The sequence below is a fragment of the Varanus komodoensis genome, unplaced genomic scaffold, assembly GCF_004798865.1.
Source record: "Varanus komodoensis strain SLA01 unplaced genomic scaffold, ASM479886v1 scaffold43, whole genome shotgun sequence".
Classification (NCBI taxonomy): domain Eukaryota; kingdom Metazoa; phylum Chordata; class Lepidosauria; order Squamata; family Varanidae; genus Varanus; species Varanus komodoensis.
Window position 1 is genome coordinate 2,039,135 of NW_025335985.1, and position 13,647 is coordinate 2,052,781.

General features: G+C 44.8%; 1 protein-coding gene across 9 annotated transcripts in view; it reads left to right on the forward strand.

Annotated features, from left to right (window-relative positions):
- The window catches only part of DNAH6 (dynein axonemal heavy chain 6), a 171,264-nt gene that overhangs the window by 130,984 nt on the left and 26,633 nt on the right, over positions 1-13,647 (forward strand). For all 9 annotated transcript variants that reach the window (XR_006416059.1, XM_044443961.1, XM_044443962.1 and 6 more), the window contains 2 exons: positions 4,576-4,756; positions 12,545-12,724. Coding sequence is in view for 8 of the 9 variants with exons in the window: in XM_044443961.1 (XP_044299896.1) it covers positions 4,576-4,756; positions 12,545-12,724 (361 nt within the window). In the remaining variant the exon portion in view is untranslated. The remainder of the gene's footprint in view (positions 1-4,575; positions 4,757-12,544; positions 12,725-13,647) is intronic.

A 13,647-nucleotide genomic window follows, 5' to 3' on the forward strand; every position in this document is an offset into this window, starting at 1 on the left:
TGAGGGGATCCTTCTGCATCAGCCTGCCGACTGGCGTCAGCAAGTGAAGTTGTGATGCCACATAGTAAATTTTTTTGTTAAGCGCCTCTCGCTTGTTTGTCGATTTTATGATGGCTGAAAACAGCCATTTTGTTAAGTGCCTCTCACGATGTGATACCTGAAAACAGCCATCACAAAAATCGACAAGTGAGAGGCGCTTAACAAAAAAAAAAAAAAATACTGCATGGCACCATGACTCAATGACACCGGTCAGCAGGCTGATGCAGAAGGGTCCCCGCAAGAGGCATCTAGCAGAGGAAGCATGTGCTATGATGGGCTTGCCCACTAGAGAATGATTCCGGTGTCTTTTGGGTCCCCCCTCGTAAAAGCTTTTAATAAGCAAGTTTAAGCGGGACAATGGTATCCGGCAAAGCAAAATGTCACCCTCAAGCACCATCTTTATTTCTGCAAAGGCCTCTGCATCCTGGCTAGAATTTTGATAGCATGTCTGTATGAGTCACTATTCTGGGCTTGCCCCTCATGATCTGGAAGTGTAAAAATACGAGGTGGATTTGTGTTCAGCAATATATGTGAAATGTGCTTCCAATATTAGTTCAGAAAGAGTAGCATAGCTCAGCTGTTAGATGTTTGGGAGACATTCGCTTCATTGTTAAAATACAGTTTCCTAAATGTTATTTGTGGAAAGAGTTATGCAAGACACTGAATAATTTTGTAGATGTTTGCTGTGTTCTACCTAGGAGGTTGGATTTCCAAATCAGTGACCGGCTTTCAGTGGGTGTTGAATGCATAATATTGTTTACATTAAAGAAACATAGTGAATTTGCCAAGAGACCTCCAGCTGTGGGATCATGCATGCATTAGGGGGGAAAACAGACATTTCAGTACAAGTGGGCTGAGTAACTTGCTTCTTTGAGGAACTCTAGTTAAGTCAGTTCACCGCATATATAACGTGTTATCATAACATGCTTGGTAGATATGCCTGCTGGGTCTGTAATTCTAATTCAGTGTCATGAACTAGATGTAACTTGGAAGAGTTCATACTTCTCCATGAGCAATTCTAACTTTATTCAGCTGAATGTGAATTGGAATAGACATCTAAAGTATGTAGGCTAAACAAGCTTGATCAGAAATCTTATGATTTCAGCAGTTGTTCAGACAAGCTTTTAAATTAAATATATATATTAAAATATATCCAATGAACTCAAATATATCCTTTTAAAAGAATAATGACTTTATCTGTTTCTGACATTTGTACCTCATCTTTCTAAAATTCAATCAAGGCATCTTACAAATGTTTAAACAGTAATAAAATAGTTATAGTGATGATTATGCATGTGTTTAGATATATATATAGAAGGCAAAAGATTTATACAATCTGAAGAGAAAACGGAATTCAAAATTTGAAGGGAATATTCATCTGGGTTGAAACTGACTATGTTTTAAGAAATTCATGTTACCTACTGATTGGTCAAGTGATTTAACAAGCTATGTTTTTTTACTTAGTTGCCCCCAAAATTTGAGCTAAAGCTCTAACAGCTGTCCCAATCAAGTGTAAACACAAATCTTTGGTGTAAAGTTCTAGATGTATTTTAGTTCATATTCACTGTGCCCTTTTTTCTTAATGTTTTATTTCTGCTACACATTTTGTAACTTTTATATGTTTTATTTATGACCTTTGGCTTACAAATAAATAACATGATGTGAGATAAAGTGTGATGATGCTGGTATTACTATAGTTCAGAGTTCATCCAGGAGGATAGCATGGCAGATGGTATCAAAAGCAGCAATAATAATAATAGTAATAATAATATAAATAACAGGGCTCTACTCCTCTGGTACCTCTCCCAAGAAAGGTTATCCATCAGGATGTCCAAGAATGCTTTGACTCTGTCACAACCCTTTTCAAATACCTTTTCTAAGAAAGGGGGCATTTGCACCAGTACAGCAGTAGTTAAATACTGTTGGGTCAGGAGTATGTTTTTTCAGGAATAATTGCACTACTCCCTCCTTAAGGCATATGCTTTCACACAGATACATTTATTACTCCCTAGCTCCACCCAGTCATAACCCTTCAGCTAGCTTTTGTTTTAGCTAAGAAGAGCAAGGATTGGGCTGGCAGATGGCTGGTTGCATTGCTAAAAGCACCTTGTCCACATCATCAGGCCACAGCAAATGAGACTGATCCCACAAAATCAAGCAGATGTTGTATCAGGTACCTCAGCTAAAGCTCTTCTAACAACAGCAAGTTTGCTGTAGAGACAAGCTGTTTTGGTCTCAGAGTAGCATGTGTAAAAATTACAAAAGGTCTTTGAGGCAGCCAAAGCCCTATTTGCTATGGAAAGTGTTATCAGCCCACCCACCCAGAACAGCTCTGCCAAACAGCTGCTTGAGGATGCAGGAAAGAGAGCAAAATAGCTTATTTGATTGTCACACCACTTCACAATAGGCACAGTTACATGCTGTAGAGACAGGAGTACTGCAGCCCTGCAGATACTCCTGGTTCTTGCAGTAGCTTTCAATATCATTGACCATGGTATCCTTCTGGAGCTCCTGTCTGAGCTGGGAGTGAGCAATACTGCATTGCAGTGGTCCCATTCCTGTTTGGATGGCCAGCTCCAGAGCGTGGTACTTAGGGATTATTGCTCAGTCCCATGCCCCAGGTTCCTTGGCGATTGGTCCTATCCCCTGTGTTAGTGAACATCTACATGAAACCACTGAGTGGGGTCATCAGGAGTTCTGGAGAGTGTTGTGATCAATATGCTGAGGCACAGATCTACTACCCCTTTTCACCCGCATCAGGTGAGGCTATTGATTTGCTAAACTGGTACCTGGCTGCAACAGTAAACTCAATGAGGGCTAATTAGCTAAAGCTCAGTTCAATCAAGTCGGAGATGTTGTTGGTGGGTGGTTCCTCTGACCAGCTGGTGGGTGTTCAACTAGTTTGTAGTCCTCTTAAAAGAGCAGATTCATAGCTAGGGGTGCTCCTTGATCCATCTTTGTCTCTTGAGGCTCAGATGGCCTCAGTAGCATGAGGTTTCTTATATCAGCTTTGGCTGGTGGCCCAGCTATGCCTCTCTCTGGAAAGGAATAATCTAGTTTCAGTAAACTGTACCCTAGCAATCTCCAGATTACTGTAATTCACTCCATGTGGGAATGCCCTTGAAGCCTGTTCAGAAGCTGCAGCTTGTGTGAAAGGCAGCAATCAAAGTATAACTGGGACCAGAAAGTCTGAACATATAACACCAGATCTAATCTGCTTGCATTGGCCTGCCTATGTACTTCCAAGCAAAACTCAAGGGGCTGATTTCAGCCTACATGACTTGAGACCATAATATCTGATGGCACACCACTCTTGACCTCAATCAGCCTGGATCCTGCAGTCTGCAACTGGGTTCTTCCTCAGCCTGCTGACTCTAAGGCAGGCCTGGAAAGAGGCAACAAGGAGGAAAGCCTTCTCAGTGCCCCTCCTCCACTGTTTTATTCATTTTTTAAATTTCTATACCACCCAACAGCCAAAGTTCTCTGAGTATTTTAGAACAAAACCCACCCCCACTGAGTCCTGCCTGGTGCTAGTTTTGTCATCTGTTCAGCATCAGGTTAAAAGTACCCTTTATTTCCAAGCATTTCATGGCATTTAATGGTACATGTTGGGTTACCCTGGCTATTTTAATCAGGTGAAGTTTATTGAAATTGTTTTAGATTTTTAAACCATTTTATGTTTTTGTATATTGGAATTTTAGATTGTTTAAAATGTGTATACTGGAATTTTATATTGCCTCTTACTACATCTGTATTTGCATTTTTAGAATATATATTTTTTTATTTTTGAGAATTATTGTGAACCTCTCAGAGTCTTGGCTATTGGGCGGTACAGAAATATTTTTTTATCAACAATAATAACAGTGTGTGTTTGATCATCTTTGCTTTGAATCTTACACCATTTGCATTGTAGCTGACATCCAACCTGTGTATCACTGTTCCCCAGTATACCAAAGAGCAGTGCAGATTCTGCAGTGTCAGAGATGGCAGTTACAATCAACTCAATAGCCCTCCATGCCTCACCATTCCAAATGATTCAGGTGGATCACCGGCACTATCCACTGGAAAATCTCTAAGAGCATTCATAAGTCCATTGGATTCATCTACATGGGCTGCCCACCCCCAAAAGAAGGAATTAATGTTGTGAGCTCAAATCTGACCCGGAAATGGCCTGATTATGCCAATGGGGTAACTTAGACTACCCCCCCCCTTCACTCACACACTCACATGCACACTCTGCATTTTCAGTCCACATATCTTACAATTTAGTGCAGAGAACAAGTTGAAGGGTATGTTTTGCTTCATCTGTTGGGCTGATGGCAAACTAAAACAGCCCCATGAATGTTATGGAGGCTTTCTCTCTCTCTAGCATATGGCTGCTTTGAATGCATAAGCACACACACTCTTTCCTGAAGCATGGACATGGACGGTAAGAGTACTAGTTGACATACTGAATACGAAGTTATGAAATATAACCTTCAAAGGTATGACACTTGCTTTCACTTTGTTAACTATAAATTTTAACTTTCATTCTAGTGATGTTGTACGACTAGAGAGGCCTGAACTAGAGGAACAAAGAACCCAGCTCATTGTGAGAATCAATGCTGATAAGAATCAACTGAAAGCCATTGAAGATAAAATTCTAAAAATGCTTTTTACATCAGAAGGGAATATTCTGGACAAGGAAGAACTTATCAACACACTTCAAGAATCAAAGGCACGAGACATTTAAAATATGGGAATCAACTGTGATTTGAGCAGACCCACTGAAATCTTTGAGACAAATTTGTCCACTCCTCACTAACGTTAAAGTGATTTTTGCAAAGTGGGGTGGGGGGTGGGGCTCTTCTAAGACCTATTGTTAGGATTAGAATTTAAGTAAGATCTGTGTGATATATTATAGAAAGAAAATATTTTTAAACATTTGCATTCTCATTTTGAGTTTTGTGCATTCTTCCTAATGCTGTAGGCCAAGTGGAACAATTTGTCTTCAGCATTATGAATTATGCTCTGCTATACATGTGAGGATGATAGATAGAGTCTTCCAGCACTTCCCACTAATCTGTCCTGAGTTATTTCTGTTTCATAAAGAATTGACTTTCCCACTGTTATGGCAAGATTGGCCATGGTTAATGTACTATTCTATTTTTCACTCTGATTACTATCAGGATAGAGGGGTTCTCCTGCTTTTCCAGTATATGTCTGGAAGATGGATATCTCCTCTTTGAAGGAGAATTCCTACTGATCTAAGGAGGAGGGACTGTCCCAAAGGATAAACAAATCAGAATGGCTTCTGGATCATGGAAAAGAGGAAGTCAGAGTCAATTCTTTTTTGTTTATTTGTTCTCAGACTAAATACTGCATAAGTGAACAAGTGGGACCAACAACAAAAGATTGCAGTGTGATGTGCTCCTGTTTTTACCCTCACTCAGGCTCTTTCAACTCCTCCTCAAAAAAGATGCTTTATACTTCTGAAAAACTTGGGGTTCTTCATCGTGGCCTCTGTGCATTACACATATGGGTGCTGCGCTTGCGCAGTGCCTTTGGCCGGAAGATTGCCAGCTAATGGTTTTTGGCAGGAAGCACCGCTCCCCCTCCCCCCGCGGCCTATAAAGAGCGGAGTGTCCACCATTTTGTTCAGTCTTTGCGACCGCCGTTCACTGTGCCTCGTGCCGCTTTTGACTTATGCTCTGACCGTTACTTGTTAGCCTTTTCTTCTCGATTGTTCCAGTTCTATAGTCCCGTTTTTTTCTCCTTATTCCTGCTTCGTATAGTCCCTGTAGTTTTTTCTCTATCATTCTACTTTCTTTTGATCTATCTATAAACAAAAAACCAAAAACCAAAAATATACACTTACCCTCTGCACTATCTCTCTCTTCTTCCTTTTTCTGTGATGGTGCAGCGAGCAGCTTTCCGCAAATGCGCGGAGTGCGGGTCAAAAATGTCACCAACCGACCCGCATGACCTATGCCTCCTCTGTTTGGGTGAGGGACATATGACCGATAAATGTGCCCATTGCCTGACCTTCTCCAAGCAGGCCAGTAAGAATCGCGAGAACCGCCTCCGAAGGCTCCTTTGGGATTGGGCTCTCATGCAGTCCAATCCGCTGCTTTCTGCTCCAAAGCCTGGCTCCGCTTCAGTGGCTCCACCTTCACGCCCTTCGGATGAAGGCACGTCTGCTACGGTGGCTCCCTCTGCTTCCCCCAAAAAGAAACATGAGAAGTGGAAGCATGCCGGACCCAAGAAGTCAGCAGGCCATAAGAAGGCCAGGAAGGAGAAAGTCTCCAAGCCTTCCAAAAAGCCGAAGGACTCGGAGCGTCCTTGTCACCGGGATTCAGATTCAACGGCCCCCTTGGTACTGGTGGCGCTCACGGTACCGACTCCACCCAATCCAGTTCTTCAGGAGGCTATGCGGGTTACCCCTCAAGGGTCCCCATGCCACATGGCCGACCTTCCCTCTGGGCCCCTTCCAACTCTGCAAAGGGGCTCGATTTCTGATGGGGAAATTCAGGACTCTCCCCCTAGGGCTCGGTCACCTACACCCATGCTTGCGGCCACTATGGAGGTGGATGTACGGATGTCCCCGCCTGGGAGCCGGAGGAGCCGCTCCGTGGAGCGACGTTCGGAGGGATGGCTTTGCCCCTATTACCACACCTGGGGTGATCCGCTCTCTGTAGGATATTACCCTGCTCCTAGGGGTCGGTCCTCTCCACCATCCCGTGACCGACCACGTCCCTCGGACCTGAGACGTGCATCTCCACAATCCCCTCGGGATGGAAGCAGCCACTCTTTTTCTCTGGCAGAATCTTTGTCATCAGCTCCACCATACTACGGTGCTGATTCCGACGATTCGGAGGTCGATTCAACCTCCGCAGATGTCACCGTGACATCCCAGGGTCCTGCATCACCGGATGAATCCCACGTCTCCTTTGCAGAGCTGATGTCCAGACTTGTCCAGTCCCTTGACATTGACGCCGTCCAGCGTCCGGGACCGACAACGGACAAGTTCTACGACGTCATCCGCGGAGAGCAGTCGACATGGATCGTCCTGCCACTCATAACCACTCTTCGGCAAGCAATGACGCAGCCCTGGGACTTGCCCTCTCACCCTCAACCCACGTCCAGGAGGTACGAATCTATGTACCAGGTTCGGGAGGAGGACATCCCCTTCCTCCTCCGCCACCCCAAGCCGAACTTGGTCGTAGTAGAGTCCTCCCAGGGCAGAGAGGCAAGAGGGTATACGGCACCACGAGACAAGGAGGGCCGAAAGATCGACTCCCTGGCTAGGCAAGTCTACGCTGCTTCAGGCCTGGGGCTGTAGATCTCAAATTATGAGGCGACGTTGGCGAGGTACCAGTACTTCATCATGCAGCGCCTCCACAACATCGCCTCGACCCTCCTGGACCACCAGGGTGACCTGGCTAAGGTCCTTATCAAGGAGGCAATGCATGTCGCTGTTCAACAGTTGTCCACGGCCAGGCACCATGTGGACACAGACTCAAGGGCCTTGGTTGGTGCCGTTTCACTCCGGAGACACGCCTGGCTTAGAAACTGCAACTTTCTGGAGGAAACCAAGCGCCGTATAGAGGAAATGCCCTTTGACGGCTCCGGCTTTTCCACTCCCGCACCAACCACAAACTAAAAAAGCTGCACGAATCCCGGATGACAGCACGCAGGATGGAGATACAGACCCAGACCAGACGTAAGTGGTCATGGAATCACCCATCTTACAGGCAGTCCTACCAGCCAAGACAACAACCCCAGCACCGTCAGCAGCAGCAACAGCAGCACCGCCGTCCGCAGCCCCAACAAGGCTATCAACAAGGCCGCCGCCGTTTCGATGACAGGAGGCAGTGTTGACAGGACTGGCGAACCATTCCTCCAATTCCTTCTATACCCACCCCCCTCTCATCTGGGGATCGGCTCCGAAGCCGACTCCCCATTTGGGAGTCCATCACATCTGATCGGTGGGTATTGTCCATCGTTCAGCACGGCTATCGGATAGAATTCGACATCGTTCCTCCATCGAGTCCGATCTGGTTTACATCCTGTTCACCGGTATTGCTCAATGAAATATATCAGCTTCTTCGTAAAGGAGCGATTTGTCAAGTATTCCCATCTGATGGACTTCACGGATTCTATTCCAGATACTTTACAGTCCCGAAGCGGGATGGTAGTTTACGTCCGATTTTGGACTTACGTAGCCTGAATCGATTTATTGTATCGAAAAAGTTTCAGATGACCACCCTTCAAAACATCTTGCTGTCACTAAGGAAAGAGGATTGGTTCACCTCATTGGACTTGAAGGACGCCTATTTCTACATTTCGATCCACCCAAGTTATAGGCGTTTCCTTCGTTTTGCTCTTGCACCCCATCTCTATGAGTTTACAGTTTTGCCTTTTGGACTGGCCACGGCTCCGAGGGTATTCACCAAATGTATGGCCCCTGTCTGCGCTTTCCTACCTGTACCTCGACGACTGGCTGCTAGTGTCCCAGTCTAGGGCGGGACTCCTTGCGTCTATCCGTACAACCTGTGCCTTAATGAATGACCTGGGCCTACGCATTAATACCGAGAAATCTTCTCTTCTTCCGACGCAGACGCTTACCTTCATTGGAGCCCGCTTGGATTCGACATTGGAGAAAGCCTTCCTTCCTTGGGATAGACAACAGACTCTTGCTCGCCACATCCATGGAATGCGACAAGACGGGACAGTCCCAGCGAAGTCCATTCAGAGGATCCTGGGGCATATGGCTTCCTCAGTTGCTGTAGTTCCGCATGCCAGGCTTCGGCTCCGTCCGCTACAACTTCTCTTCAACAAGGTGTACCATCCTCAGAGAGACCCACTGTCGAAGTTGATTCATATCCCATCTTCCGTACTCCATTCTCTACTTTGGTGGTCAGTACCAGCCAATCTGACTGTTGGAGTCCCCTTCAGGGTACGGCCTCCTTCGATAACCCTCGTTACCGACGCATCTCTTCTGGCATGGGGAGCGATATGCTCCGGCCTATATACCCAAGGCACGTGGAATCATGGAGAATCCACGAATCATATCAACTTCCTGGAGCTATTGGCAGTATTCAAAGCCCTGCGCTCTTTCGAGGACATTCTTCAACATCGGGTTGTTCAGATAACTTCGGACAATGTAGCTACCGTCTTCTATCTGAACAAGCAGGGGGGAACGAAGTCACCGACTCTGGCCAGACTTTCCATGAAAACTTGGGACTGGTGCATTCCGAGAGACATCACGCTGATGGCTGTTCACCTCGCTGGTGCGGACAATGTGCAGGCAGACCTTCTCAGCAGGCACATGTTCACCTCTCACGAATGGGAGCTAGATCCTCGCATATGCAACCATCTTTTGCAGCACTAGGGGTTTCCCGACATGGACTTACTCGCCACCCAACAGAACAGGGTGTGCAATGCTTACTGCTCGAGAGCGGGAATCGGACACGCATCCTTAGGGGACACTTTCATGATCCCATGGAACAACATTATTTTTTATGCCTTCCCCCCGATCCCTCTTATGATGCGGGTCATAGTGAAAATAGTGCAGGACCGAGAATAGGGGATACTAGTTGCCCCTTGGTGGCCACACCAAGTTTGGTTTGCGACACTACTTGACATCTCTCATGGGGAATATCTTCATCTACCATCACTTCCATACCTTATAACCCAACAGGATGGTATGCTTCGCCACCCAGACTTGCTCTCCTTGAACCTAACAGCATGGTGAATCCGATGACTACCATTGTCTCCCCGGTACCGACGACAACTTCAACTGAATCAAATCCAGTCGTCGAACCCAATCACTCTGGTGCTTCCTCTTCTTCTTCCTTTGTTCATTCCATACCATTGGATTCAAGACACGACCCGTCGAATTCGATATCCAATATATCATCGATTCTGCCTTAAAGCCATCCACAAGGAAATCATACGCGGCTAAATGGAAACAGTTTTCCACCTTTGCCGAGTCTCGTTCGTTCTCTCCATTCATGTCATCTATACATCAAATCCTTCAGTTCCTATTAGAACTGCACCATTCTGGATTAAAGCTGTCGTCTATTGAAGTATATACGGCAGTGATAGCCTACTATCGTGGCTTAGTTGATGGATCACCTCTCTTTTCTCAACCTATTGTCAAGAGATTTCTTAAGGGACTATATAATCTTAACCGATCAATCAGACCAGTAATGCCTAGCTGGAGTCTTTCTGTCGTTCTACAAGCCCTTACGAAAGCCCCCTTTGAACCATTGGCAACAGTGGATTTGCACCTGGTTTCATGGAAGACAGCGTTTCTCGTGGCAGTCACTTCAGCCCGAAGGGCCAGTGAACTTTGCGCTCTCCGCATAGACCCTCCTTATTTGAACTTTCACAGGGAGAAGGTTGTTTTACGCCTCAACCCGTCTTTTCTGCCCAAAGTGACTACGCCTTTTCATATGGGGCAAGATATTGTGTTACCTGCCTTTTTTCTTTCACCGTCGACTCCACTGGAGAGATCTTTGCATTCACTTGATGTTCGGCTTTGCTTAGCCTTTTACAGATCAAGGACTGAGTCTGTTCGACATTCAGATAGACTGTTCGTTCAGTATTCCACTAGAGATCAGGGCGATCCAGTCACGCCACAGAGACTTTCCAAATGGATAGTCCACACTATAACCTTATCTTATCAACTAGCTAAGATCAATTTGCCTACAGTCCCTTGAGGCCATTCCACTAGGGCCTTTGCAACCTCAACTGCCTTTGCATCTGGGGTCTCACTTGATGATGTATGCCGAGCTGCCACTTGGGCGAACCCTTGCACCTTCGCCAGACATTACCGTCTCGCTGTTCGGGCTCAACGGGATTGCTCCTTTGGCAGAGCCGTTCTTTCGTCTGTTCTTCACTGAGGACACCTTCCCTCCTCCTTTATGGTAAGCTTGTTAATCTACCCATATGTGTGATGCACAGAGGCCGCAACGAAGAAAAGCAGGTTGCTTACCTGTAACTGATGTTCTTCGAGTGGCCATCTGTGCAGTCACACAACCCACCCGCCGGCCCCGCTCGGTGTTGGTGAGTGGACACATCTATCAGTACCAAAGCTTCCCTTTTTTCTGGTACCGACCCTCTTTTTCCCTACCTCTAATTACAAATTTTTCCATGAGGGGGCGCACATTCAGTCGTCAAAGACTGAACAAAATGGACGCTCCGCTCTTTATAGGCCACGGGGGGAGAGGGAGCGGAGCTTCCCGCCAAAAACCGTTAGCTGGCAATCTTCCGGCCAAAGGCACTGCGCAAGCGCAGCACCCATATGTGTGACTGCACAGATGGCCACTCGAAGAACAATCAGGTACAGGTAAGCAACCTGCTTTTCCCCCAGGTATATTGAACCCCCCCACGTGTGTGTGTAAATGGTGTAGTTTTGACTGCAAATGGAGTGACACTCAGATAACTGAGCTTGCTATTAGCCTATCAGATAAGTGGAACTTATAACAATGATGCATTATAGAGTGCTTCTTGTTCACCACTCCATCCCACTCGCCCTTCCCCAGGAGCCAGTATTCTGTGAATATGCTCAGTCCACATTTGGCTGTTCTAGGGTCTCCTTAATGCTTTTTTCACACTCAAGTTTGTGTGTGTGTGTGTGTGTCCTTTTGGCTACATAAGCGAAGATACTTACAGTCTGAACTCTGTAAACCTACAATCTTTATTTCTTTTTCTTAAAGACTATTCCATTCCATCCCCCTTTCCTCTTTTTTCTTCTTAGTCTTCTTTCTTAGATTCTTATTTCTGTGGTCTGCCCAATCCCAAAGGTTCAGGGCATGGACTATGCTAATTATTCTGCCCCCAGCTCTGAGCACAAAATCCAGTGTGAAAATAGTACCTGTTTTTACATATAGAGCTGATTTGGTTGTCTACTTAAGAGAATGTTCCTAGCTGATCTTGTAGAACATACCAGTAGAGAGAGTGTCTTGGGTATTCCAGGTCCAAATTGTTTAGAATGTTACTATCTTTGGAAATGCTTATATCTTTGGATTGATTCATTATAAAAATTCCTTATGATAATTGTTGTAGCTTAGTGACTAAGAAACTAAGCTATGAATCAGGAAGTTCCTGATCTGAATCTTACCTCAGTCACTATACCTCAGCTCACTAGGTGGTCTTAGGCAATCAATATATAGGCTGTATTATGTGGATGGCATGTCACTCAAAACCACAATCCACAACCAGCAGTCACACATCCAGTTTTAAATAATTAGAATAAAAAACAATAGATTTTAGAATATGAAACATTTTGGCATAAAATGCAAGTGACAAGCCAGATGCAAGATTGTTGTAAGGGTTACAACAAGCTAATACATGTGAAGTGCCTTTGAACACTTGAAAGTGTTAAGAAATGTTTAAGTATTCTGTTATTCCTGTATTTCCAAATAGTACAACAATTTTCCTTTCTGTATGTAAGAGATTTGTTCCAGATGTTTTGGGTGCTCACGTTCATATTGATTTTGTGAAATTCATGTTTTAGGTTACATCTGGTGCCATTAAAGTAAGGCTTGTAGAAGCAGAAACTACAGAAGAAAAGATAAATGCAGCCCGTGAAAAATATCGTCCTGTTGCCACTCGAGGATCTGTTATGTATTTTGTGATTGCTAGTTTGTCAGAGATAGATCCAATGTATCAGTTTTCCTTAAAGTATTTCAAACAGGTTTGGATCATTTTCTCTTTCTCTCTCTCCCCCTCCCTGAAATTTCAAATGTGCATTCTCCAAGTAGCAAGCAATCATATAGTCCCGAGGCAGCAACCTTCCATACAGCTATAAACCTGATCAATGTCTTAGATTTAAAGAGCTACTTTAGAAAGCCAGTGGTTACTTTTGTTTTTCCTTGAAGAATACCCACTCACACATGGCATATAATGAATTTCATTTAAAGCACAACTCAGTTTTGGTAATGGTTTGCCAACTGGCTTGGAATGAAAAGCACTGTAGGTTTTTTTAGTGCTTCAAGGACCCTTATTCCAAATTGGGGGTTATTTTTATTACTTGAAAAAGTAATCAATTTCATTTCTTGCTTTATAGTGAATAAATCTGAACTATTTGCAAACCGACCTTTTAAAAGAGTTCTAACTTTATGTCCTCAGTTTGGGCACAATCTTGTGATATTGTTCAGTAGCCAGCTAGCTACACTGCACAACAGGGATTCAAACTATTATAAGTTTTGTTGTCATTTTATCATTTCAATAGATGTTCATGGTTCACAGCAGCCTACAAATTGCAGCATAATTTGTTTTCAACAGTAAGGAGGCTTGCAGGATGCTAAGCTGCTACCCAGAGTCAGCTTCAAGACTGCAGGGCAATTGACTATCCTATCTACCTTCTGCTAGTTTTTCAAATACACTAGCAGAAGGTAGATAGGATAGTCACTGGAGAGCTAGTGTTGTGTAGTGGTTAAGAGCATGGGACTGGGACTCAGGCAATCTGGGTTCTAGTCTCTGCTCAGCCAAGGAGCCAACTGGGTGACTTCGGGCCACTCACAGACTCTCAGCCCAACCTACCTCACTGGGTTGTTGTTGTGGGGATAAGATGGAGGAGGAGAATGATGTAAGCTTCCTTGAGCCCTTTGTAGGAAA